General features: G+C 37.7%; 1 protein-coding gene across 3 annotated transcripts in view; it reads right to left on the bottom strand.

The window, feature by feature from the left end:
• LOC105492154 (inositol 1,4,5-trisphosphate receptor type 2) overlaps positions 1–26,929 on the bottom strand; it is a 493,933-nt gene that overhangs the window by 268,860 nt on the left and 198,144 nt on the right. For all 3 annotated transcript variants that reach the window (XM_071072009.1, XM_011759132.3, XM_071072008.1), the window contains 4 exons: positions 25,606–25,771; positions 24,487–24,660; positions 7,615–7,704; positions 7,368–7,493 (listed from right to left, as the gene is read on the bottom strand). In XM_071072009.1, the coding sequence (XP_070928110.1) occupies positions 7,368–7,493; positions 7,615–7,704; positions 24,487–24,660; positions 25,606–25,771 (556 nt within the window). The remainder of the gene's footprint in view (positions 1–7,367; positions 7,494–7,614; positions 7,705–24,486; positions 24,661–25,605; positions 25,772–26,929) is intronic.

Below are 26,929 nucleotides of genomic sequence, written 5' to 3'. Positions count from 1 at the left end.
AATTCAAAAAATAAGAGCGCATCTCCCCTGGCAAAGGAGCGCAGCTCATCGCCAGCAACGGATCAAAGCTGGACGGAGAATGACTTTGACGAGATGAGAGAAGAAGGCTTCAGTCCATCAAATTTCTCAGAGCTGAAGGAGGAATTACGTACCCAGCACAAAGAAACTAAAAATCTTGAAAAAAAAGTGGAAGAATTAATGGCTAGAGTAATTAATGCAGAGAAGGTCCTAAACGAAATGAAAGAGATGAAAACGAGAAATACGTGACAAATGCACAAGCTTCAGTAACCGACTCGATCAACTGGAAGAAAGAGTATCAGCGATTGAGGATCAAATGAATGAAATGAAGCGAGAAGAGAAACCAAAAGAAAAAAGAAGAAAAAGAAATGAACAAAGCCTGCAAGAAGTATGGGATTATGTAAAAAGACCAAATCTACGTCTGATTGGGGTGCCTGAAACTGAGGGGGAAAATGGAACCAAGTTGGAAAACACTCTTCAGGATATCATCCAGGAGAACTTCCCCAACCTAGTAGGGCAGGCCAACATTCAAATCCAGGAAATACAGAGAACGCCACAAAGATACTCCTCGAGAAGAGCAACTCCAAGACACATAATTGCCAGATTCACCAAAGTTGAAATGAAGGAAAAAATCTTAAGGGCAGCCAGAGAGAAAGGTCAGGTTACCCACAAAGGGAAGCCCATCAGACTAACAGCAGATCTCTCGGCAGAAACTCTCCAAGCCAGAAGAGAGTGGGGGCCAATATTCAACATTCTTAAAGAAAAGAATTTTAAACCCAGAATTTCATATCCAGCCAAACTAAGTTTCATAAGTGAAGGAGAAATAAAATCCTTTACAGATAAGCAAATGCTTAGAGATTTTGTCACCACTAGGCCTGCCTTACAAGAGACCCTGAAGGAAGCACTAAACATGGAAAGGAACAACCGGTACCAGTCATTGCAAAAACATGCCAAAATGTAAAGACCATCGAGGCTAGGAAGAAACTGCATCAACTAACGAGCAAAATAACCAGTTAATACCATAATGGCAGGATCAAGTTCACACATAACAATCTTAACCTTAAATGTAAATGGACTAAATGCTCCATTTAAAAGACACAGACTGGCAAACTGGATAAAGAGTCAAGACCCATCAGTCTGCTGTATTCAGGAGACCCATCTCACACGCAGAGACATACATAGGCTCAAAATAAAGGGATGGAGGAAGATTTACCAAGCAAATGGAGAACAAAAAAAAGCAGGGGTTGCAATACTAGTCTCTGATAAAACAGATTTTAAACCATCAAAGATCAAAAGAGACAAAGAAGGCCATTACATAATGGTAAAGGGATCAATTCAACAGGAAGAGCTAACTATCCTAAATATATATGCACCCAATACAGGAGCACCCAGATTCATAAAGCAAGTCTTAGAGACTTACAAAGAGACTTAGACTCCCATACAATAATAATGGGAGACTTCAACACTCCACTGTCAACATTAGACAGATCAACGGGACAGAAAGTTAACAAGGATATCCAGGAATTGAACTCATCTCTGCAGCAAGCAGACCTAATAGACATCTATAGAACTCTCCACCCCAAATCAACAGAATATACATTCTTCTCAGCACCACATCGTACTTACTCCAAAATTGACCACGTAATTGGAAGTAAAGCACTCCTCAGCAAATGTACAAGAACAGAAATTATAACAAACTGTCTCTCAGACCACAGTGCAATCAAACTAGAACTCAGGACTAAGAAACTCAATCAAAACCGCTCAACTACATGGAAAGTGAACAACCTGCTCCTGAATGACTACTGGGTACATAACGAAATGAAGGCAGAAATAAAGATGTTCTTTGAAACCAATGAGAACAAAGATACAACATACCAGAATCTCTGGGACACATTTAAAGCAGTGTGTAGAGGGAAATTTATAGCACTAAATGCCCACAAGAGAAAGCAGGAAAGATCTAAAATTGACACTCTAACATTGCAATTAAAAGAACTAGAGAAGCAAGAGCAAACACATTCGAAAGCTAGCAGAAGGCAAGAAATAACTAAGATAAGAGCAGAACTGAAGGAGATAGAGACACAAAAAACCCTCCAAAAAATCAATGAATCCAGGAGTTGGTTTTTTGAAAAGATCAACAAAATTGACAGACCACTAGCCAGACTAATAAAGAAGAAAAGAGAGAAGAATCAAATCGACGCAATTAAAAATGATAAAGGGGATATCACCACCGACCCCACAGAAATAAAAACTACCATCAGAGAATACTATAAACACCTCTACGCAAATAAACTGGAAAATCTAGAAGAAATGGATAACTTCCTGGACACTTACACTCTTCCAAGACTAAACCAGGAAGAAGTTGAATCCCTGAATAGACCAATAGCAGGCTCTGAAATTGAGGCAATAATTAATAGCCTACCAACCAAAAAAAGTCCAGGACCAGATAGATTCACAGCTGAATTCTACCAGAGGTACAAGGAGGAGTTGGTACCATTCCTTCTGAAACTATTCCAATCAATAGAAAAAGAGGGAATCCTCCCTAACTCATTTTATGAGGCCAACATCATCCTGATACCAAAGCCTGGCAGAGACACAACAAAAAAAGAGCATTTTAGACCAATATCCCTGATGAACATCGATGCAAAAATCCTCAATAAAATATTGGCAAACCGGATTCAGCAACACATCAAAAAGCTTATCCACCATGATCAAGTGGGCTTCATCCCTGGGATGCAAGGCTGGTTCAACATTCGCAAATCAATAAACATAATCCAGCATATAAACAGAACCAAAGACAAGAACCACATGATTATCTCAATAGATGCAGAAAAGGCTTTTGACAAAATTCAACAGCCCTTCATGCTAAAAACGCTCAATAAATTCGGTATTGATGGAACGTACCTCAAAATAATAACAGCTATTTATGACAAACCCACAGCCAATATCATACTGAATGGGCAAAAACTGGAAAAATTCCCTTTGAAAACTGGCACAAGACAGGGATGCCCTCTCTCACCACTCCTATTCAACATAGTGTTGGAAGTTCTGGCTAGGGCAATTAGGCAAGAGAAAGAAATCAAGGGTATTCAGTTAGGAAAACAAGAAGTCAAATTGTCCCTGTTTGCAGATGACATGATTGTATATTTAGAAAACCCTATTGTCTCAGCCCAAAATCTCCTTAAGCTGATAAGCAACTTCAGCAAAGTCTCAGGATACAAAATTAATGTGCAAAAATCACAAGCATTCTTATACACCAGTAACAGACAAACAGAGAGCCAAATCATGAATGAACTTCCATTCACAATTGCTTCAAAGAGAATAAAATACCTAGGAATCCAACTTACAAGGGATGTAAAGGACCTCTTCAAGGAGAACTACAAACCACTGCTCAGTGAAATAAAAGAGGACACAAACAAATGGAAGAACATACCATGCTCATGGATAGGAAGAATCAATATCATGAAAATGGCCATACTGCCCAAGGTAATTTATAGATTCAATGCCATCCCCATCAAGCTACCAATGAGTTTCTTCACAGAATTGGAAAAAACTGCTTTAAAGTTCATATGGAACCAAAAAAGAGCCCGCATCTCCAACACAATCCTAAGTCAAAAGAACAAAGCTGGAGGCATCACGCTACCTGACTTCAAACTATACTACAAGGCTACAGTAACCAAAACAGCATGGTACTGGTACCAAAACAGAGATATAGACCAATGGAACAGAACAGAGTCCTCAGAAATAATACCACACATCTACAGCCATCTGATCTTTGACAAACCTGAGAGAAACAAGAAATGGGGAAAGGATTCCCTATTTAATAAATGGTGCTGGGAAAATTGGCTAGCCATAAGTAGAAAGCTGAAACTGGATCCTTTCCTTACTCCTTATACGAAAATTAATTCAAGATGGATTAGAGACTTAAATGTTAGACCTAATACCATAAAAATCCTAGAGGAAAACCTAGGTAGTACCATTCAGGACATAGGCATGGGCAGACTTCATGTCTAAAACACCAAAAGCAATGGCAGCAAAAGCCAAAATTGACAAATGGTATCTCATTAAACTAAAGAGCTTCTGCACAGCAAAAGAAACTACCATCAGAGTGAACAGGCAACCTACAGAATGGGAGAAAACTTTTGCAATCTACTCGTCTGACAAAGGGCTAATATCCAGAACCTACAAAGAACTCAAACAAATTTACAAGAAAAAAACAAACAACCCCATCAAAAAGTGGGCAAAGGATATGAACAGACATTTCTCAAAAGAAGACATTCATACAGCCAACAGACACATGAAAAAATGCTCATCATCACTGGCCATCAGAGAAATGCAAATCAAAACCACAATGAGATACCATCTCACACCAGTTAGAATGGCGATCATTAAAAAGTCAGGAAACAACAGGTGTTGGAGAGGATGTGGAGAAATAGGAACACTTTTACACTGTTGGTGGGATTGTAAACTAGTTCAACCATTATGGAAAACAGTATGGCGATTCCTCAAGGATCTAGAACTAGATGTACCATATGACCCAGCCATCCCATTACTGGGTATATACCCAAGGGATTATAAATTATGCTGCTATAAAGACACATGCACACGTATGTTTATTGCAGCACTATTCACAATAGCAAAGACTTGGAATCAACCCAAATGTCCATCAGTGACAGACTGGATTAAGAAAATGTGGCACATATACACCATGGAATACTATGCAGCCATCAAAAAGGATGAGTTTGTGTCCTTTGTAGGGACATGGATGCAGCTGGAAACCATCATTCTTAGCAAACTATCACAAGAACAGAAAACCAAACACCGCATGTTCTCACTCATAGGTGGGAACTGAACAATGAGATCACTTGGACTCAGGAAGGGGAACATCACACACCAGGGCCTATCATGGGGAGGGGGGAGGGATTGCATTGGGAGTTATACCTGATGTAAATGACGAGTTGATGGGTGCAGCACACCAACATGGCACAAGTATACATATGTAACAAACCTGCACGTTATGCACATGTACCCTACAACTTAAAGTATAATAATAATAAATAATTTTAAAAAAAAAAGAAAAGGTGATCAACTTTATTATTTATCAGGCAAGTGCAGATTCAAATCACATTACAATTCTGCTGCATACTCACAATTGCTCAAATGAAAATAAGAGAAAAGGAAAAAAGGTAGACATATGGAGCAACTAAAAATCCACACATGGCTGGTTGTACAGTAATTTATTCTATCATTTGGCAGTGTTTGCTAGAGGAGAGCATATCCATAACCAGCCATTTAACTTCTAAGTATATTCCTAACAGAAATGCACATACATGTTCAAATGATATGCACAAGAATGAAAGTAAGAGCCTTAGTCATAATGGTAGAATATTGGCAACTACCATAGGTAAAATGTAGGAATAAATTTTCAACTGTTTATCAATTAGAATACTGTAGAACAATGAAAGTGAATGAATTACAACTACAAACATGAATGTATCTCACAACATATGGTTGAATTAATAAAATTCAATCTTTATTTGTATGGTTCTCAGGATAAAAGGTTTTTGAAAATCTAATATAATATATGGCATTAAAAGGAGAATAGTGGTTACCCTTTAGGCACAATGAATAAAAGGGTGCATTAAAGGGACTTCTGGAGTGCTGTCAATGTTCTGCTTTTTGATCTAGGTGCTGGTTGCATGGGGGAATTTAAATTGTAAGAAGTCATCAAACCATACACGTACGATTTCTCAACTTTTCTATATGTTATACTTCAAAAAATTCAAAAAGGAATGAAAATTTGCTTATAATTAAACTATGAAAATGTAAATGCAGTGAAGTTATTGGAACACTTCTCTTTTATACATACTTATAAACAAAAAGAATTTTGTTTTTAATTATCATTTTGTAAAAAATAAAGTGAAGATTATTTTCTCTCTGTTTTCCATATTTTAAAGCATTTCAATTAAACATCATTGGGCAGGGGGTATATGGGCAAGGAGTATGTGAAGATGCATTTGGCACAAATAAAATCTCAATAAATTATTAAAAAAAAAAGAATCTTAACAAGAAACTTAACTCTTAAAATTCACAGAGAAACAAATCTGTCTTCTTAAAAGTGGTCTTGTGACAATATCAGTGAAACTACCTAAAATTTCCCTGTGTAGTTGACTGTACCATTTGTCATGTGGTCATTGTTAGAAATTCAGATGGACTCATGTTTTGAGTGGAATTTTATGTTAATATTAAATAAATTTATACATGCACCCACCCATATGCATATTCCCTAGCTTTGCCTATTTAGAGAGGCTATGGAGACAACACCCCAAAGCAATAAGCCCACTCAGTTCTCAGAACTTTGCTCCTAAATACCATTCCCCACCAAACAGAAATGGGGCTTCTTAAAGAAATGGCTGATTCTAGAGTTGAAGCAAGAAAAACACAAGATGAGCCTGGAACATTTTATTGTGCCAGAAAGCAAGGAAGTACTCAAAGAATGGTGGGGGTATATTAGAAGACAGATAATCTAGCTCAAAGGAACTCCACTGACCAAATCTGAGACATTTTGGAAATCAAAATAAATAATGATAGAACCCTTTATAACCTATGGAATAAAATGAACATATACAAACCCATACTGATAAAAATAAACACAGTAAATGAATACGTTGAAAGTTTCATGAAGAATGGGATATTAGTTTCACAGAACTGCTCCACAAAATACTTATTAATTACAAAGGAATTACAAACGGAAAATCAGAGAAGCCTGGCAGACACAACCTCAATCAATTGATCAAAGTGAACATCATCAGTCATGGGACAAATCAAAATTGTGCACCAACTAATAGGAAGCAATGAGACGAACTTAGCATTACTCCTGTTATGTTCCTGCCAAATATGCGTAATTGTGTTAATCAGGAGGAAATATCAGATGATCCACATTACGGCACATCCTTCAAAATAACTGGCTATTTTTAAGAGTGTCAATGTTATGGGAGTTCCCACATGAAGAGATTTAAATAAACATGACAACCGAACAGCGTGTGATTCTGATCTTTTTTTCAAGCCGAAAACAATTGGGACAAAGGGAGAAACCTGAGGAGTGTGTAGGGACTAGGTGGTGGTAAAGCACCATGCTCTTTCCTGATTTGGAAGGCTCTAGTGTGGTGATGTGGTAGTGTACCCTTGTTTGTCGGAAACATACACAAAAGGGCTCAGGGGTGATGGGGCACCTGGTGGGTGATTTATTCTAAAATAATAAAGAAAAAATTTCTTGGAACTCTGTGAAACATTTTTAAACTGTATCAAAATAACAAGCTCAAGCTAAAGAACAAAAAATAACCAGGACTAACCTTTTCGTAGGGTATCTGGAGAAGATCTAACACCACTGAATGTGCCCCCATATTTTTCAGTAATCGTTGATGTTGAATCCGACACTTTTTATTCTGTACACAGAGTTTACTTAGCCTAATCAAAATCTTTAAAAAGAAGAGGGAAAGCATCAAATATAACAAATAACAATATTAAGTATAATCTATAAGCAAAACTTATTTGGCATGCAAATATAAACCTATATAAGAATATTTTGTATCTGCTGACCTCCTTTACAATCCGGTAGTTATTGCTCTTGTTGCTGTCAATCTGAGGTTTCTTTGTTCCATCCTGCACTGGACTTAAAATGTTCGATTCCTAAAAGGAACACAAATATGTACTTTTACGCCATTTGTAGCTTTGTGGTAAATTTATTTCTTTTGTATTAAATAATAAATATATTTTGTAATTATTTTGTAATAAATCTATTACTCAACTTAAATGGTTCTTTTGTACTTTTTTATTGCATAAAATGTTCCTTGGATTGACTGAGCCATGCAAATTACCGCTACCCAGTGAGAATACAATGACAAGTTAACTGGAATGACCCAGAATTATGAGTTAAACTGTAAAGTTTTCATACATATTATTAGTGCATATCCATAAGAGACATATATACCTCAGACATGCTGTGGCTTTATATTGCCTATATGAGAAGAAACAGTGAAAATACAGGGCATAAAAGATATAATTTAATCACTAGGAATGAACTGCAAGAAAAAAAGAGTGACGGAGCAGATGATCATAGCTGAGCACATCACAGAGAAGGGAGCAAGGAACAACGTAACGCAACAATGCTCTGACAGGTCACCACGGCATCCTAAAGAGTCATGACTCAAGGCCAACATACAGAACCATGAAAATGAAGAAAGAAAAACAAAAAGAAAATTAAAATAAAATGTTTAAATTATCAAATTAATGAAGCTTATTAAGGAAACCTGAAACACCAAAAATACTTATAATGACTATTATCTGTAGCATCGCAAATATGGTGAATGGACATATTTGAAACATCAACTACTGGCGTCACCTTATGAAAATCAAACACCAGTGACAATTCCATTCTGAACATTTATGAAGATGTCATGCACACCTGGTACTAGACTACGGTGAATGGATCGAAAAGAGATGCATAGAAGATATGGTCCTTCTCACAAGAAAATTACAGTCTACCTAAGAAAACAGGGAGAAATATATCAATAAGGATTGGAACTGGGCAGAATTCACTATTCAGAGAGAGATAGAAAGAGAACAGCTGCAGCTTTAGACAAGTGTTACGAAGGAGGTCAAGTGTACGGCAAGGTCTACAATGATCAAAACTGTCTAGTTAGGCATAAAGGATGTCTAGCCAAAAGTACTGCAGCAAGAACAAGCACACTAGTTATATGGAAAACGGCAAGAACTGACAGGGTCCATTGCAAAGACTGGGCAATCAGAGTGGGGTCTGATGGCCTCCCTCACTTACAATCCATGCAAAATTGCACTTGGGAGGAATGTCAAGTTCAACATGGGTCCAAAACTCCTGACCATAATGATGGTGTTAGGCACTTGCCGTGAAAGGGGACCCTAGTTTAAGCTCAGGAGAAAGTTACAAAGATACAGGAAGCCAATTGATACAATTTATTCGTCCCAAGTTGCTTCTCCTACTGTGCTCCAGGACAAATCACAAAATTAATAAACATCAAGAAAGAAAAAAACTACTTTCCTTGTTAATCAGACAGTTCTGATGAAAGGCTTCAAGCAGCAGAGTGACTTAACCCACGTTGAGCCAGCACACTCCTCACTCAGCTTTATATTTTTCCTTTGCTTCTTTTCTGGCAAATATTGTCCCGAGGTTCCCAGTCTCAACTTCACTTTAACAAGTGACCTCCTCCTCCCATTTTACTGAGCAGACAGATATTCCTTTACATGGACACTTTCTCTTTTCCATCCAAAAATTTCCAGTTATATCCACAAACCTGTCTATCTTCCCTACTGTGTCTCAGAGAACAAAATTTTTGATGCATAAAATCAAAAATTCCATCTCCTCTTCCTCATCTCCCTGTTTCATCCCTGTTTCTAGTACAACAGCAGGTTCTACCCTTTAACGACTCTTTCTCATCTCTTAGCTTCTACCTCCTGACCACTTGTCACTCATACTCACTAGAATTAGAACTGCAAAAAGTAAAAGATCCAAACACTGAAAGCCTTCAAAACATCACTAAGTTAGACTCCAGAGCTGTATCACCTAGCTATCATAATGAATATTTAGACAGAAATGAAAGCAGTCCAACCACCACTCCAGGGAAATAAAAGAGAGAAAAGAATGCAGGATATTACCTGCAAGACATTAACCATGAAGTGAATCTTGAAAATTATAGGAGAGGCTGGGTGCGGTGGCTCACAGCTGTAATCCCAGCACTTTGGGAGGCCAAGGCGGGTGGATCACAAGGTCAGGAGTTCGAGACCAGCCTGGCCAGCACAGTGAAATCCCATCTCTACTAAAAATACAAAAATTAGCTGGGTGTGGTGATGTGTGGTGCCTGTAATCCCAGCTACTCAGGAAGCAGAGGCAGGAGAAACGCTTGAATCTGAGGGGCAGAGGTGGCAGTGAGCTGAGATCACACCACTGCACTGCAGCCTGGGCAACAGAGCAAGACTCTGTCTCAAAAAAAAAAAAAAATAGGCGACAGTGTTAAACTATATATGAAAGTAAAACCATTGTAGAAGAGAAAACACAACCCAGTGGCTAAGATGAATGAAAACTATTTAGATGAAAAGAGGCTAGAGGTGAGAGTATGAAACAAATAGATTTTCCATTTGATAGCAAAAATAATTTATTGATGAGAAGTAGAAACTGCAAAAGCTAGAAATATAATTACATTTCCTTTCTCTGATCACAAAGGTGAAGGCTGGATTTTTAAAAGGCCATTTCATTTTTTTCTGTAAGAGAAGAAATACTAAAACATACACACAAACACACACACACTTGTACCACAAACCAGGATTAAGATATTACCAGCTCTAAAGATTGACAAAGCTCCTTAGTTAGAAAAGAGATATTTTTTATATATGTCAACTTTAAAGAAAACTGTTACAAAGGCAGGCGAAGCTTTGGTAGATATCCTTAAGCCTGTTTTTCAAGCAATAATCTGAAGAAAAAGCAACTGTCTTGTTTTAACAAAAGTAATCTTAGGTAAAATGTACTACATGACAAAAAGTTATGCTCTTTAGTTCAGCCCAGGTGAAGATATATACAATGCTAAATTCTGTATGTGTGGGAATTATGAAAAATAGTGATTTTGATTTAAAATTGCTAGCAGTCAACAAAAGGCAGCAACATTGGAAAATTCAATAAACAACCCCTTTTAATTTCAGAAAATAATTCAATTTAATTAAATTGAACAAAAACCCATGGAACATCTGGATGATTCCAAAGCAGTGATCAAGGTAATTTAAGAAATATGTAAACTATATAACTACAATTAGGTTTTGTTTTCTAATTCTGATGCCAAAATGGTCTAAATAAAGTGCTGCAAAAGTTTTCCTTCTGAAAGAGCTGAAATTGGCTGTATTCTTTATGTCTTATACAATGCTTTACATTCTATAAACTTTAGCCCTACATCACTGGTCTAATCTACAAAACCTTGTATTTATTCTAATGACAAAATATTAGAAAAGTGCAAAATGTGGAAGTATGATTTATGCAGCATCCCAGAGCTGAATGGGTCCAGAAAAAAGAAAAAAGTGTGACACTTAGAACAGTGTCAGGCTCGTAGCACATCTCCAAATGATCCTTTTGACAATAGTGATGAAAACTAAATACGGCGCTCCAAACGTCCTTGCACTTTATTGTAACTGCTTCCTATCATCTGGAGAACTTAAATGTATTCCCCCTAACAGAATATGGGAAACAGCTTAGTTCAGTGATTTTAGAGGTAGTTATATTTTTAATTGCATAGTATATACCATAACATAAAACAGTAGGTTCAAAAACAAGAGAGCAAGAAGAGTCTAGAAATTGGGTGGGCATCAGGGTTCTAGGCGAGACACAAAGAGTGAATATTGGTTCTAAAGATAGTTTCTTTCTTTTTTTTTTTTAATCAGGTAAGGAAACTTTTATATCAATAGCAAAAAATGATATAAGAAAGTAATATTATGTGAACTATATGGTAAACTAAATTTTAGCACTGGCTAGGTATGATGACTCATGCCTATAACCCCCATACTTTGGGAGGCCAAGGTGGGAGGACTGCTTGAGGCTAAGAGTTTGAGGTTACCCTGGGCCACATAGAAAGACTCTGTCTCTATAAAAAATAAAAAATAAAAAAAATTATTAGTTGGGCATGGTGGGCTCACCTATAGCCCTAGCTATTCAGGAAACTGAGGCAGGAGGACCATTTGGGCCAAGAGTTTGAGGCTGTAGTGAGCTATGATTGTGCTAATCACTCCAGCCTGGGCAACAGAGTGAGACCCATCTCAATAAATAAGTAAATACTGGCACTAATTAATGGGAATCCAGCTCCTTAATTTAACCAAGGGCAATCATGCTTTTAAAAATAGAATTTTCCAAATCCTACAATGTAGAGCTGCCTACATCTGCAGCTGCATGATTAAAATAGCTTGGTGCATGCCTTCTATTTATCCCTATCCCACTGAAGTTTAAGGAGGTCCATCCTCAGTGAAGTTGCCAAGTCAGCAAGACTGCAAGGCCTTCTGCTCACCATCTGTACTGGTAGCCTTCTCTGGTGTAACCACTCTTTAAAGTAGTCAGTGACACCATAAACCACCCACCCTCCCCTCAACTTCAGGTGCCAAATGCTGTCCTTCTTCTATCCTCATCTCCCTTCAAAACATACAAAAACAATTTTTTAATAACGAGTCTTTTATATTTGATTCGCCAGTCAGATTATAGATTATAATGTAGTTGAAGCTGTTCAGAATAAATACTGCCTCTTTCAGATAACTGAATGATAACCCTCTATGGGATAAGGAGGTATTTTTTTCTCCCCCCCCCCCCCCATCTAATGATAACATCATGTACTAGTCATTTAGGAAGATATCACCCTAGATCTACTTCTATGACCTTGCCTGGAAAGCTACTTTGGACCATCTTGGTATCATGGTTGTCAGTTTCTGCTTCCCTGGGAAGCACCTAAGGCTGCTTGAAGGCTTGATTCAAAATCCACAATGGACAGAAGAGGCTGTGACCAGCATTACTTGCAGATAACTTCCTTCCAGATGTTTGCTCAAGTCAGAGGCAAAGCTCTACCCTTCTAGAGAATACATACATATTCATAACTTTACCCCAAACCTTTTTCCCTTTCGCTCCATAATAAGACAAAATAACGGCATTTTTCTGACTCATTTGATGTCATTTTAGTTAGTATTTGATAATGTTTAAGCTGATGTTCTAAAACACAACCCAAATCTCCTTTACAATCTGCATCTCTGATAAATAAGCTAACAAAAAAAGTTCGTGCCACTGCGGAACTTTGCTTAGACAGGTATTAGGAAAAACTGGAAACGTTTAATGTAACTAGTAACTGCTTTCGTAAGAACACATCAGGAACCTAGTGAGGAGCGCCTCTCCCCGGCCCCTCCGCCGTCTGTGAAGTGAGGGGCGCCTCTCCCCGGCCCCTCCGCCGTCTGTGAAGTGAGGGGCGCCTCTCCCCGGCCCCTCCGCCGTCTGTGAAGTGAGGGGCGCCTCTCCCCGGCCCCTCCGCCGTCTGTGAAGTGAGGGGCGCCTCTCCCCGGCCCCTCCGCCGTCTGTGAAGTGAGGGGCGCCTCCGCCCGGCCGCCCCACCGTCTGTGAAGTGAGGAGCGCCCCCGCCCCACCGTCTGTGAAGTGAGGAGCGCCTCTGCCTGGCCCCTCCACTGTCTGTGAAGTGAGGTGCGCCTCTGCCCGGCCGCCCCACAGTCTGTGAAGTGAGGAGCGCCTCTGTCCGTCCGCCCCACAGTCTGTGAAATGAGGAGCCCCTCTGCCTGGCCCCTCCACCGTCTGTGAAGTGAGGAGCGCCTCCGCCCGGCCGCCCCACCGTCTGTGAAGTGAGGTGCGCCTCCGCCTGGCCGCCGTGCAACCCTCCAAGTGTGAAGTGGTAGCCTTGTGTGTGATCTTTCCGCGCTCCCCAAGTTTGCATTTTTGACATTAAAGTTTACTTTTAAATTTAAAAAAAAAAAAGCACAGCAGGAACCTATTATCATACAGCAATATGTCCCAGAATTTTTCTGATGTAACTCCAGGGATGGCTAAAAACTCACCAGTATTATATAAAATGTAGAAAGCGTGGGCAACCTTTTGATCAACAGAATGGCATACAAAGCACTGTACAGGAAGTGAAAACAGCAACATAATAGAACCCTTAGAGACTGACTTTGATACTGATACATTGTATGAAGGAAGCTTCCCTAGTCACAATAGGGTTATAGCTCACCCAGTCGGACATGGTTGTGAGAAGGGGGGTGTATATATGAAATGTGTGAGGGGGAGGAATCAGCACTGCCTTTTACACTCACTTGTTCCGCAAGAAATCATTACAGAAATGTTGTTGCCTGATCTAAAAACAAATGTATGCTTTGATTTGAATGAATCAGCCACTATTATTTCCTTGTTAGCCACTTGCTGAAAAAAAAGAAACCATATGAGAACATAGAATCTTCACTAACAACTTGTAGTGAATTAAGAACAAGTGGAGGCCAGGTGCCCCTAGGGGCTCACACCTGTAATCCCAGCACTCTGGGAGGCTAAAGCAGGTGGCTTGCTTGAGCTCAAGAGTTCAAGATCAGCCTGGGCAATATGGAGAAACCCCATCCCTACAAAAAATACAAAAATTAGCCAGGCGTGGTGGTGCACACTTACGGTCCCAGCTACTCAGGAAGCTAGGAGAGGATTTTTGGAGCCTAGGAAGTCGAGGCTGCAGTGAGCTGTGATCACACCAGTGCACTCCAGCCTGAATGACAGAGCAAGACCCTGTCTAAAAAAAAGAACAAATGGGAAAGTTAAAAAAAAAAAGTAAGATACTAACTTATTTATAGCATGAAGGGAAATAGTAAGCTTATGCCAACAGTATCAATTTAAATGTGGTTAGAAAATGAGAAGGGAAAAATTCTCATAAAAAAGATCTAATAACCAAGTAATTGAAATAACACATTCTGGAAGTATAATTGTTACATTTAAGAATTTATATTATAACCAAATAGGATGAGAATGTGTAAAACAAGCATTTTAGTATAAACCAAAAGTTATTTTTCACATGTCTGTCCTGTGAAGGGGCTTGTTAATTGAAACTCATCTGTCATCATCACCTTCAGTGGAATTAGCTCAGACATACGTATGGGAATATGTATAGTGATATAAACAAATAAATAAATTATACAATTAGGTTGGAGGCAAAAATAGAAACTGGAGACAAGAAAACAGATTCCATAAAAGGAAAATTCAGGAAAGCACTGTTCAAAACTAATGAATAAAAGCTCTTCATGAAATTACCATAGTGTCCCTGACTGATCAGGTCAAGCTGCAAGATTCTGTCTAGAACACATGGACTGCTCCTGTCCCAGGACATCGGGGTTAGACATTCTACCAGATTGTGTCAAAAGTCAACTAATCAATCACAAGTTTAGCTGAAGACACAAGTTTATGTAGAACTATTTTCCCACTGCAGAGAATCTCATACTAACACTTGGAAAAGGAGAAGCTTCTTAATATATATCCTGCTAGGGGGATTTGCAACTTTGCTTGCTTCATCAAAGGAAAAAAGATCAGAAGTGGCAGGCAAAGAATGGAATACAGTTTTTGCTTTTAAAAAGTAATGAGATGTGGAGGTAATAGAAAAACCATCAGATAGAGAAAGTGTGCTCAGGGAGAACGAGAGAAAAATCAATGGAGAAGAGGAAAGAGAGGGGAGGGAGGGAAAGCAGGAATTAATTCACAATTAATAAAGTAATATAATTAATAAATAATAAGATACATCTGCAAACTATAATTCAAACTCCTATGAGGAACATCAATACTAAAAAAGTCAAGTAAAAAACTCATAATAATATTATATCATGCCCAGTGAAATATAAACAATCAAGAGCTTTTCTGACAGGCCTTGTAAGTAGGTATGTTTTAAATAATCATAGAGATAGTGAGGAATAGCATCCCTCATGCCCGGTGGGCACCTCTGTGGTTGCCATGTGCCATGCAATAGTGTTGAGGATGATGTCACAGCATCACTCAGCATGGATAAGGAAAGATAGCCTTTTCAGGGAAAGGACAGGCTACAAGTCAGGCAATAGCAAGAGAAGAGAAGGCACAGGTCCCCCCTCCTCCCATCTCCCCACACAGGAGTGCTGGGTGCCCTGCTGGATAGTGTGGGTCTAGATTTCCAAGCAACCACTCCCCCAATGCCACAGTAACTACCTATGGGGCAAGCTGGAGCGTAACCTTCTCAATAAAGGGACACGGAAACTGTTCCAGTACCAGGCAGTGCCTGTTGTTTACAGGAATCTTTTGAACACTAGCCTGTGGCCCATAGAAATTGAACTGTCCCTGCTGAGGGGCAGAAGCCACAGGTCCTAGGAGAAGCCAAAATCAGTACACAGTCCCTTGGAAGAGAGGCACTCCTCATTCTACAAAAACAGTCCCAGCCACCTCGTTGTCCAGACAACCCAGAGTGAGCCCCTAGGGACATTTTTTAGTTAATTCTGCTCCTTACATCACACATCCATTAAAAGAACAAAAATAATTACGACGTAAAAACAGACAGATATGAATCTAGAATAGATGAATATGAAAAAGAACCAATTAAATAACCTGAAAATGAACTATATAGTCCTTGAAGTAAAAACTAGGTAGATAGTTTAAACATGAGACTTTACATCAGTGAGAGTCTAAGTCAAATTTTTAAAAAGGGCCACTGCACTCTAGCTGGGTGACAGAGCAAGACCCATCTCTAAAAAACAGTAAAGAAAAAGAAGCTGGCAACCATATATAAGTGAGTAGATAGATATAGAGATAAATATAGGTATACACACAAATATAGAAGCAAAATCACTGTAAGAAAAATTAACAATCAAAATAAACAACATGAGGAGGAACTTTCCTTTGAAGCACTGCAATGCCCATGTGACCTGCTTCTCAACCCTAAATAAAGCGGTGGATGAACGTAAAGGGTAATCCTGACTTAACCTACTCGGGTATGGTTTCCTGAGTTAATCTCTCCTTCCTATATTTAGAAGTCAATGCATATTTGAAAGTGATGAATTAGTAATTGCTCCTAATGCTACTGATATTGTCAACTTGTTATATTTTAGCCTTTAAGCTTTCAGAAATGATGGTACAATCTTTTAACGCTGGGGACGGTAAGTTTAATAAAGGGAAAAACTATACTATACAATAGATAATAAAGCTCCTAGGCTCTAGGGACGCAGTGGGCTTAATAGATGACCAAATCCATCCCCTTCTCCTTATTTATAAGAGATCAAGTATGGTAATGGTATAATTTTGGATTATAAACTGAGATTTGTTAGGATTAGTAGACAGACCATCAATTCATATTTATTGTCAACAGAGTATACCAAATTTACCACTGAGGGAATTTATTGTCAACAGAGTATACCAAATTTACCACTGAGGGAAAACACTTATTTTCCCTCATACTTTTATGTTATGGAGATATTTTTTATTCTCAAAATGAATAATCACATTAAAGTTATCTGGTCTTCTGATATCTAAGCAGGCACAAAGTTAGACCATTATGAGCTGTTTCAGAACAATGCTGATGGTGCTGTGTTTACAGCCTTTGTAAGATTTACTAAACAACAAAGGAGTATTGTTTGTATTGGCCTGCTAGCGTGTGTGCTGCCTGCTACTGGCTGTTTCCATTGATACTGTGATACATTTCATCCTGTTTACAATACATTGCCACTATCTTTGGCTGCTGGGTTATTGCATAATACAGATTATTTGGCTGTATATAAATTAGTAACTTCATAGTTTCTCACTTTTATTCCCCTTATATTAATCCATTATATAGATACCATTCTCCTGGCTTCCCAATCCACTTATTTGCATACATTTCTACTGCTACCTCACTACTGCATGCTTTCAGAAGCTCCCACCTGAATTTGTACAAGAGCCAGCCTCTTGTTCTTCTGTAGCATTCTGGATTCTGTCAGACTAAATTTTCCAAAATAGTATGCCCACCTCCCTACCCAAGAATCTTCACAGGCTCCTTGTTTCCAGCCATTGCAAATACAAATCGCTTATTCTTGAACTTTACTTCTCTTATTATTCTTGAATACGTTAGCTAACTCCTCCCAATCCTTCAGAATAGGCCTATGTGCAGAATCTGGAGTGGGGCCTTCTTCCAGTCATCAGGCCCATGCTGATCTCTCCTTTTTCTGTACCACATAGTTCAGTATTTAATCAACTACTTCATCACCCTGTTTTTTGGGTGTTCATGAAGCGTGTTCATTCTCTGAGGGCAAATGGAACATGAGATTTGAGTCCAGATACCAAACTTTAAGAACAGAAAGGAGAAATTCAAGTGTGCACAAAGGCAAGTGAGCATGAAAGCAATGGGACTGAAATGTACACTTTACACAGCATTTCTGGGCCCATAGAAAACAAAGGACAACTCCCAGGGACCCCACCCTCCATCTTCTAAGGGAAAAATGTAACCCGAAACCGGAACAGAGAGCTCCAAGCAACAAGGGCACAAGATAAGTTTCCCTGAAGGCAAATGACAATACTAGATCTGTAACCCAAAGACTAAGTAAACTCTGAGCAAGTGTCTAGTTTGGGGAGCTAAACCCAAGACTCCTGCCTTAAAACAGGTATATAGGAAGGGAGTAATGTGGTCTCAGGCTAGCAGCGCCCCCTGCCAATAGGCAAAGGCAATCACAAATACTCTAAGGAGGAAAACATACCCTATGTCAACCCCAGGACTAATGTCAAAAGATAGGCGCTCAAAACCTGCACCCAAATGTTTGTAGCAGCTTTATTCATAATTGCCAAAATCTGGAAGCAACCAAGATGTCCTTCAATAGGTGAATGGATAAATAGTACAAGGGACTATTATTCAGCAATAACAAAAAATGAGCCATTAAACTGCAAAAGGACATGGAACAACTTAAACACATACTGCTAAGTGAAAGAAACCAGTCTGGAAAAGCTATATACTGTATAATTCTAATTATATGAAATTCTAGAAAAGGCAAAACTACAGAAATTATTTTAAAAAATCAGTGGTCGCCAGGGACTCAGGGGTCCATAGGGAGAGACAAATAGGTGAAACACACAGAATTTTTAGGGCAATGAAGCTATTCTGTTGGACACTGCAATGGTGGATACATGACATTATGCATTTGTCAAAACCCATAACTAAACAACACAAAGAATGAACCTTAATAAATAATGAATTTTCATTTAAAAATACTGTGTCAATATTGGCTTATCAATTATAATGAATGTATCACACTTATCCTAGAAGTTAACAATCAGAGAAAAAGAAAGAGGAAAAGAGGAACTATATGGGAACTCTGTGCTTTCTGTGTAATTTTTCTCTAAACCTAAAACTGCTCTAAAAATGAAGTCAATTTGAAAAAAGATATGAGCACACAATCAAACATGATCAAAAATATAATGAAACACAACATGAGTAAGGATCACAAGAAAATCTCAAGTATATCGGATCTCAGAGTTATTACATGCAGACCCTAAAAGAGTCATAGGGAATCACAAAAAAATAGAAAAAAACAAAGCATGATCAAAAATGACCAAATATATTTGAAAAAAAATCAAATTTCAGGTTTGAAAAAAATGAAATTTCAAGTATGAAAAAGATAGAGTGGCTGAAGTTTAAAAGTAAATTGGTAGAGAAAACTGCAAAGAAGACAGACCTGAAGAGAGATTCAGATGAGTCTAAAGAAATTATCCATATGCCATACAAAGTCATAGGTAGAGAAAATATAAAAAGGAAATGAACAGATATGTACTGTATAGTAACATATTCACTAATAAAGTTTAACAAGCACTTAACTGGAGTTTCAAAGTTAAATCACCACTATTTAACAGAGCAAACTTCTCAACAGCAGCAATGAAAGCCAGAAGACATGGAATAAAATAATCAGAAGTGAGGGGAAATAATTCACAGTTGATAAACCTTTTTGTTCTGCAGTAAAAATATAATAATTTCAAATTTACAGGCATCTAATGATATAATCTCAAACCACGTGGAGTAAAAATTAATAGAAATGCAAGGGGAAATTGATAAACCTACCATTGTAGTGGGAAATGTGAACAAATCTCTCTCACTTATTGATGTGTCAAGAAAATAAAAATAATATTCAATATATTATTTAAACACAATTAATAGGCTTGATTTGCCAGTCATCTATTAAGAATCCTACATCCATTCACATTCTTCTCAGGCCACATTGGACACTTACAAAATCTGGATGCACAATGGATCGGAAAGCAAATCTCAGTGAATTTTGGAGAAATGATATCATAATAACTAAATTATCTTGTCACAAGTTAATTAAGAATTCAATTAACAAAAAAGGTAAAATTTGCCTATGCATGTAGAAATTTAAAAACTCACTTCCAAGTAATTCTAAGACAAAGAACTCGCAATGGAAAAATTTTTAATATCTAATATTGAAAAATAAAAAATATCATTTGTCAAAACTCAGGGAATGCAGCTCCTTTGAAGGAAATTATACTACCAATTTTTTTTTAAATCGAAAAGTCTCTCAACATAAAACGATAGAGTATAGTAGGATAAGTATAATAAAATAGCAAACAAATCCAGAATCTCAACAAACCCCAAAACAGACTATGTTTAAAACATGAGTAAAATTCAGATGACCTTGAACGACATGAATTTGAACTGTGCAGATCCACTTACACACAGATTTTCTTTTACCTCTGCCCCCCTCGAGACAGCAGGACCAACCCTCCCTCTTCCTCCTCCTCCTGAGTCTACTCAGCATGAAGATGATGAGGATGAAGACCTTTATGATGATCCATTTCCAGTTAATAGACAGCAAATATATTTTCTCTTCCTCATGATTTTCTTAACATTTTCTTTTCTCTAGCTTATTTTATTGTAAAAATACACTACATAATTCACACAACACAGAAAATATATGTTAATTGACTGTCTATGTTATCAGTAAGGCTTCCAGTCAACAGTAGACTATTAGTACTTAAGTTCTGATGGAGTCAGAAGCTATAAACAAATTTTCAACTGTGCGGGAGGTTGGCACCCCTAACCATCCCCCAAACACTGTTCAAGGGTAAACTGTACATAAAACTCCGGAAAGATTGAGCTGGATAGAGCTAGAGAAAAGAAGAGAGCCACAGCAAAACATATAAAGAATGAAAAAGGGGTATAAAGCTATGAATACAGTGGAAACGTAAAAGATAGCAAAAGAATATGAACAAATTTATGCCAATAAATTTGAAGATTTCAATATATGGCTAGAAAAATGCACAACAAATTAACTCAAAGTAGAAAATTTGAATGAATTTATAATCATTAAAAAATTGAATCAGTAGTCAAAATGTTCCCACAATGTAAATATCACGCCCAGACAGTTTTGCAGACAGGTTTTACCGAACATTTATGAACAGATCATTCTAATGTTACACACAAAAAAACAAATACTCTATAGCTCATGGGACTAGTGTAACCTCAATACTACCGCTTGATAGGAACAGTAAAAGAGAGGGAGGGAGGGAGGGAGGGAGGGAGGGAGGGAGGGAGGGAGGGAAGGAAGGAAGGAAGGAAGGAAGGAAGGAAGGAAGGAAGGAAGGAAGGAAGGAAGGAAGGAAGGAAGGAAAAATTACAGGCTAATGTCACTGGCAACACAGATGTAAAATTCTACACAAAGTATTAGCAAACAGAATCTAGCAATGTAAAACCAAATCACCAAGATATTTTAAACCTAGAATGCAAAGTTACTATGGTAGAAGCTCTATTTAAGATTTATGTCATTTAGGTGAACTGATTAAATAAAAAATAATATAATCTTAATAGATGCATAAATTACATTTAATTAAAGTCAATAACCATTTGTAGTTTTTAAAAAGTAAACTAGGAACAGAATGTGCTCCTCCATAAAGGGTATCTATAAAAGAATGTACAGTAAACATTATGCTCAATAGTGAAATATTAGAACCATTCCCTTTAAAATCAGAAATAAGACAGGGATGCCATTACCACTTCTATTTTACCTTGTACTAGAAAATCCTATGAACACAATAAAGCAAGAAAAAAAATAAATAAAAGATCATGTTCAAGTTTGAACTTATAGCATTACCTGACTTGAAGTGAGTATTTTTAACCTTATTAATAGGTACACATGAATTGGTAGGAATTAACTATTTGCCTGTATAGAATTTAGCTTTATCTAAACAGGAAGAGGAAGTAAAATGGCAAATAAACATAAAAAAAACTCAACCTCATAACTCATTCAGCAAAATGAAAATCACAACGGAGATAATATATCAAGTGTACTCAATGATCAAAAGTGGGAAAGTGAGAAAACACCCATGATAAGGATGGGGAGTAGGAGAACGCTCGTACACTAGTGGAGGGAAAACAACTGGCATTGTCTGGTAGAGGGGAACATACTGCGTGTGTTACTCCTATGTAGATATCCCGAAAAATCTCCCGAACATGTGCACCAGGTGACATACAACAGCTTTCACAGCGGCACTGCTTTTAGTAGCAAATTTTCTTTTAAAACACCCAAACCAGAAAGAGCCCAAATGTCCATCCACAGCTAACTGGATAAACATGTGCATAAATGTAATAATATATATTAGAGAAAATGAATGAGTTGCAGTTATACATCAACAGGGATAAACAATGAAAACGTGCAAAATACGCTAAATAAATATTCCTCATATATTTCTTATGTTTTAGAAATACAGACACATGATAAAACTACTAAGCAAGGAAATTGTTAAATTCATGACAGTGGTTTCCTCTGTTATATAGGGAGGGACCACATCAACTTCTTCCTGGTAATACTCTATTCTTTAAGCTGTACCTTAATATCAACAGAATATGCTACCTCAGGTGGTACTGAATTTCCAGCCACAGAAGTTTGCTTTGTTTGAAGAAATAATGTCACTCAGGTGAGACATTTAGAGATAGAGAACACATATATCACATAGGGAATTGGAGGTGATTATCCCTACAAGGATCTTGTAACTCTAAAATTTCATAATTCCATATCCACCATAGTAAACAACACAGTGTGATACCCATAAAAACAAATAATAATTACAACAAACACTGACTGACTGCTAATGTTGAAAAACACTGCTGGTTGCTAACCAACATTCTTTCTTATTCTTCTCTGCTAGAAGAATCCAATTTTGTTCAGCCATCTTTCCTTCTCCCATGTAACTCAAGGTGGTGTATCCTAGCTTGAGGGACATCTTTTACTTAATCTAAACTAATCTTGTACTCCACTGGTATAGAGTTTTAACATCTGGCCCTGTTCTGGCCAAAGAGACATGAAATAAGGTGAGGGATGTCTAAGAAATGTTTCCTTGCCCCTAAACAGGAGACCCAGAAATAGGTATTCTTTCTTGATGTTGTCGTGCACAGATGTGACATCTAGAATGCTACTGCCATGATGTCGTCAGGAGAAAGACTGGCTTCAAAACTAAGCCAATTGATCCATGATGACAACACTGAGGCAAGGAATTAAAGCTGGAGTCTTACTTCTTGACTTGTTGGTAAGTAATATGTCATCTTATCGTATATATTTTCATGTTGTTCATATTTTCCCACTGAAGCCATATTAACTGACACACTTACCAGGTGCATAGGATTTCCTCATTTAATCTTTACAGCAATTCCAGGAGCAAACTACCATGATGATATCCATTTGATAGTCAATAAAAATAAAACTTAGAGAATGAAAATAAGTTGCTCAAAGTCACACATATACCAAGAGGCAAATTCTGGGGTGTCTGATTTCAAAACCCATGCTAATAACCTACACATTGTCCTTTCTATGATGCATATTATTACCTGGCATTCAGCAAGCATTTCCACCCCTGAGGGTCCCTCTGTATCACAGAGCTGGTTTCTCAAATTCCCCTGCAGCTGAAGTCCTAAATTCAATTCAGCTTCTGCCAATAAGATAAACTCATGTGGAACTTAAAAGCCAAAAGGGAAATAAAGGGCATCTACTTGTGGCTGTGAGGGCTGCAAAGGAAATCCCAGTAGACATGAATGTTCAATGAAGCCCACGTTCCAGTAGCTTGTCACAAACTTCCAAAGCATTTCAGAAGCATTTTGATTACTCTAATTATCTCTTGCTCTGTTTTCACTTTTCACTTCACAATATTTTGGGTACTCCAACAAACACAAAAGCTAAGGCAGGTAAACCCATCAAAAGGGTTTATATGCCTGCAGATTAAAAAACAACTACATAAAACACCAGACAGTCATTTACAAAACTTTTTGTATTAACAGTTATGATATTGGTACTAGTCTGCTTTATCTAAGCATGACTACTAAAGCAGTATTTAACATTTTTTAAGTGATCATATGTACTTAGTGAAATGTGAAAACAGCAACTAATTAACACACTAAAAAAGCCAATACAACAGAAGACGACAGTCACCCTTTAGACTTTTGGTATTTTCATACAGGCAGTAAAGCATATTGGTCTTCTATTTAGATATTTTTATATATTATATAAGGATATGCATAATGATAGGAATTAATTACTGGTTGGCAAAAAAATGGCCACAGCGAAAGGGTCCACAAAAATTCACCTCTCCCCACAGGTCTCAGAGTCCACTCCTTTTTTCTCCTTCCACTCCTTCCTATTTTCCTGATTGCTGGATTCTAGAATTTACAGTGGAAATGACAGAGTGAAACACTAGATAGATGAGGTAAGAAGTGGTAGAAATTGACAAGAGCTAACCAAAGTACCAGTTTATGGAGTTAACTGACAACCTGGCAAATGAAAATTTTGTGCTCTGTTGCTCAAAACAGAATTTTTCTTTATGAACAATTTTGATTGTAGAGCATGTGGTCACATATCTGACTTAAAAGATATCATTTGGAGGATTTCAAAATAGATCTTGAAACGAACCTCAATTGGCTCTTCACCGCCTTTCACTTGACTTTCCCCTATTTCTCCGTTCTCATAGTTGCTGCTCTTCTCAACCCATAGCTCAGACTTCTCCACTGTCAGTCGAAGCTGGTCTAGATCTGCCTTGATTTGCTTGTAGTTATCTACATCTTGATTAGACACCAGTAATTGCACCTAAAACAGAATAATTTCAATCTCTTAGTTGAAGTTCACTATTTCTAGAACATTTATGAATATTTTAGATGTATATTGACTATGAAAACCTACCTGGAAGTAAGAGTGAACTTTTAACCAGTATTTTCACATATTAGAATTTTTTAACTGAGCCCTAGAAAAACTTTTCAAAGTGATTTAATATTAAAAGACACCCTAACTTTATTTTCACTGCTGAAGTTAATTTTTCTGAGACTCTGTTTGAGAAGAGACAGAAACAAAAATAAGTGGGAGAAAATATCAATAGACACAATCTAAACCTCATCATACAAGTTTTTATTTTCTTATAATTTTCATGTATTATATGACATATACATATATGTATTTAATATAGAACTACCCTTTTATTTCATATTCTTTTAACATATTCCTGTAAAACTGCCTAAATGATCAATACCCTATTATGTTAAATAAATAGTGAAACATATATAAGCACTTAAGTATTACTAATTAATAATCTCAAGATTGATGTCTTATTCAAAGACCACAGAGAAAAACATTAGATCCATACCAGTTCCTTTCTTTTGGATTTATGCAGTTTTCAATCACAAAATAACTATTTCAGGGCTATTGGTGCTCCTACCCAAATTCATCAGTAAAATTTAAGGATAAAATAATAGCAGTGGTAATAAAATTCCTAACATGTTGTTATCTCCCAGTGCCTTCCCAAATCTTGGTGCCTTTCATTTGTTTTAAAGACATTAACTAAAAAATCACTTGTGGGGAATGCCTTCTAAATAGATCACGTCCTGGCATAGACAAGGCCATGTCTCTGTTTAAAAATTGAAAGTGTCTCCAGGAAAAGCCACACAGTGTCATTACCCCTGCAGCCATGAAGTCAGGTTGGATGTTATTAACACTTTCAGAGCTTTTACCTTGAATGTATTGAGGGCCCTCCAATCTTACCTGCTTAAATGCCTGTAAAACCTCCGCCCTCTGGCTGAAGTGCTTAAACAACAGCTGCAGGGCTCCAGACAGCAAAGGCGGGTAGTCGTGCATGATCAGATGAATGAGGACCCGTAAAAATGTCCTGCCTCCTTCATCATCAAGTTGAACTGGGTTTTTTTCCTTTCTATAGAACCAAAAATATTTCTAAAGTGACTCATATTTATATAACATCTACACTTCAGTATTAGAATTGTATACATATTCTCAGAAGTATATCATTTGTTTTTCCAAATTAGGAAGTGAACAGGAAAATATTTTCTTTGTTTTCCTCATGTAACTGATGAGGAAACAATCACAAAGAAAAGCTTGTGCCTGTCCACGAAAGCAGGGGTGATCGAACCTCCTAGTTTATCCAAGACTCACGGGTTCCTAGGCAAACTGGGATGAGTTGGTCACCTCAGCATAGACAAAAAATGGGCATCTGCGTCAATCCAAAAGCATTTATGGGAGGAGCTGTGCTAGGCTGGATGGACACCAGTGACTGATTTCCCCAGGGGCCCTACAGACCCCTACATGACAGGTGGGGAGGAGTGGGGAAGGCCAGCACGCATGTGCGTGAACCATCACCAGAGCAGCCACGGGTGTGGCGTAGGAGGATTCTGGGTGAGGTTCCACTAAAACAGAAGGTCCGTCTATTTCAAGGTGAAATCATACTGGTTCATTCTCCTAGGGAATAATGAAATTCTTCAGTAGGAAAACACAACAACAAAACTAAACTAAATGTTCACTACAGATAAAAATCCTTTTTTGGTGCTCCTAATTCTTAATTCCTGTTTGTCTTTCCAATGACAACAACACAAACTGCAACAAGATGCTTAGTGTAGTCGCCCCCACTACCCTCGCCAACTCTATCTGTGGTTTTACTTTCTGTGGTTTCAGTTGCCCATGGTCAACCATGGTCCTAAAATATGAAATGGAAAACTTCAGAAATACATAATTCACGAGTTCTAAATTTTGTGCCATCCTGCCTGTCCCATTTGGGACATGAATCACCCCTTCGCCAGCATCTCCACGCTGTACGTGTTCCCCCCTCATTAGTCGCTTAGTAGCTGTCTCAGTCATCACATGACTGTCTCAGGGTCACAGTGCTTGTTCAAGTAACCCTTATTTTACTTAATAATGGTCCCAAAGTGCAAGAGTGGTGATGCTGGCGTATTGTTATAATTATTTTATTATTAGTTACGTTGTTAATCTTTTAGTATGCCTAATTTATATATTAAATTTTATCATAAGTCTGTATATATAGGCAAAAACACAGTGTATACAGGGTTTGGTACTAGCT

This window comes from Macaca nemestrina, chromosome 10 (assembly GCF_043159975.1).
Source record: "Macaca nemestrina isolate mMacNem1 chromosome 10, mMacNem.hap1, whole genome shotgun sequence".
NCBI classification, from domain to species: domain Eukaryota; kingdom Metazoa; phylum Chordata; class Mammalia; order Primates; family Cercopithecidae; genus Macaca; species Macaca nemestrina.
The sequence above is the reverse complement of the archived record's forward strand: the minus strand, read 5'-3'. Positions and strand labels throughout refer to the sequence as shown.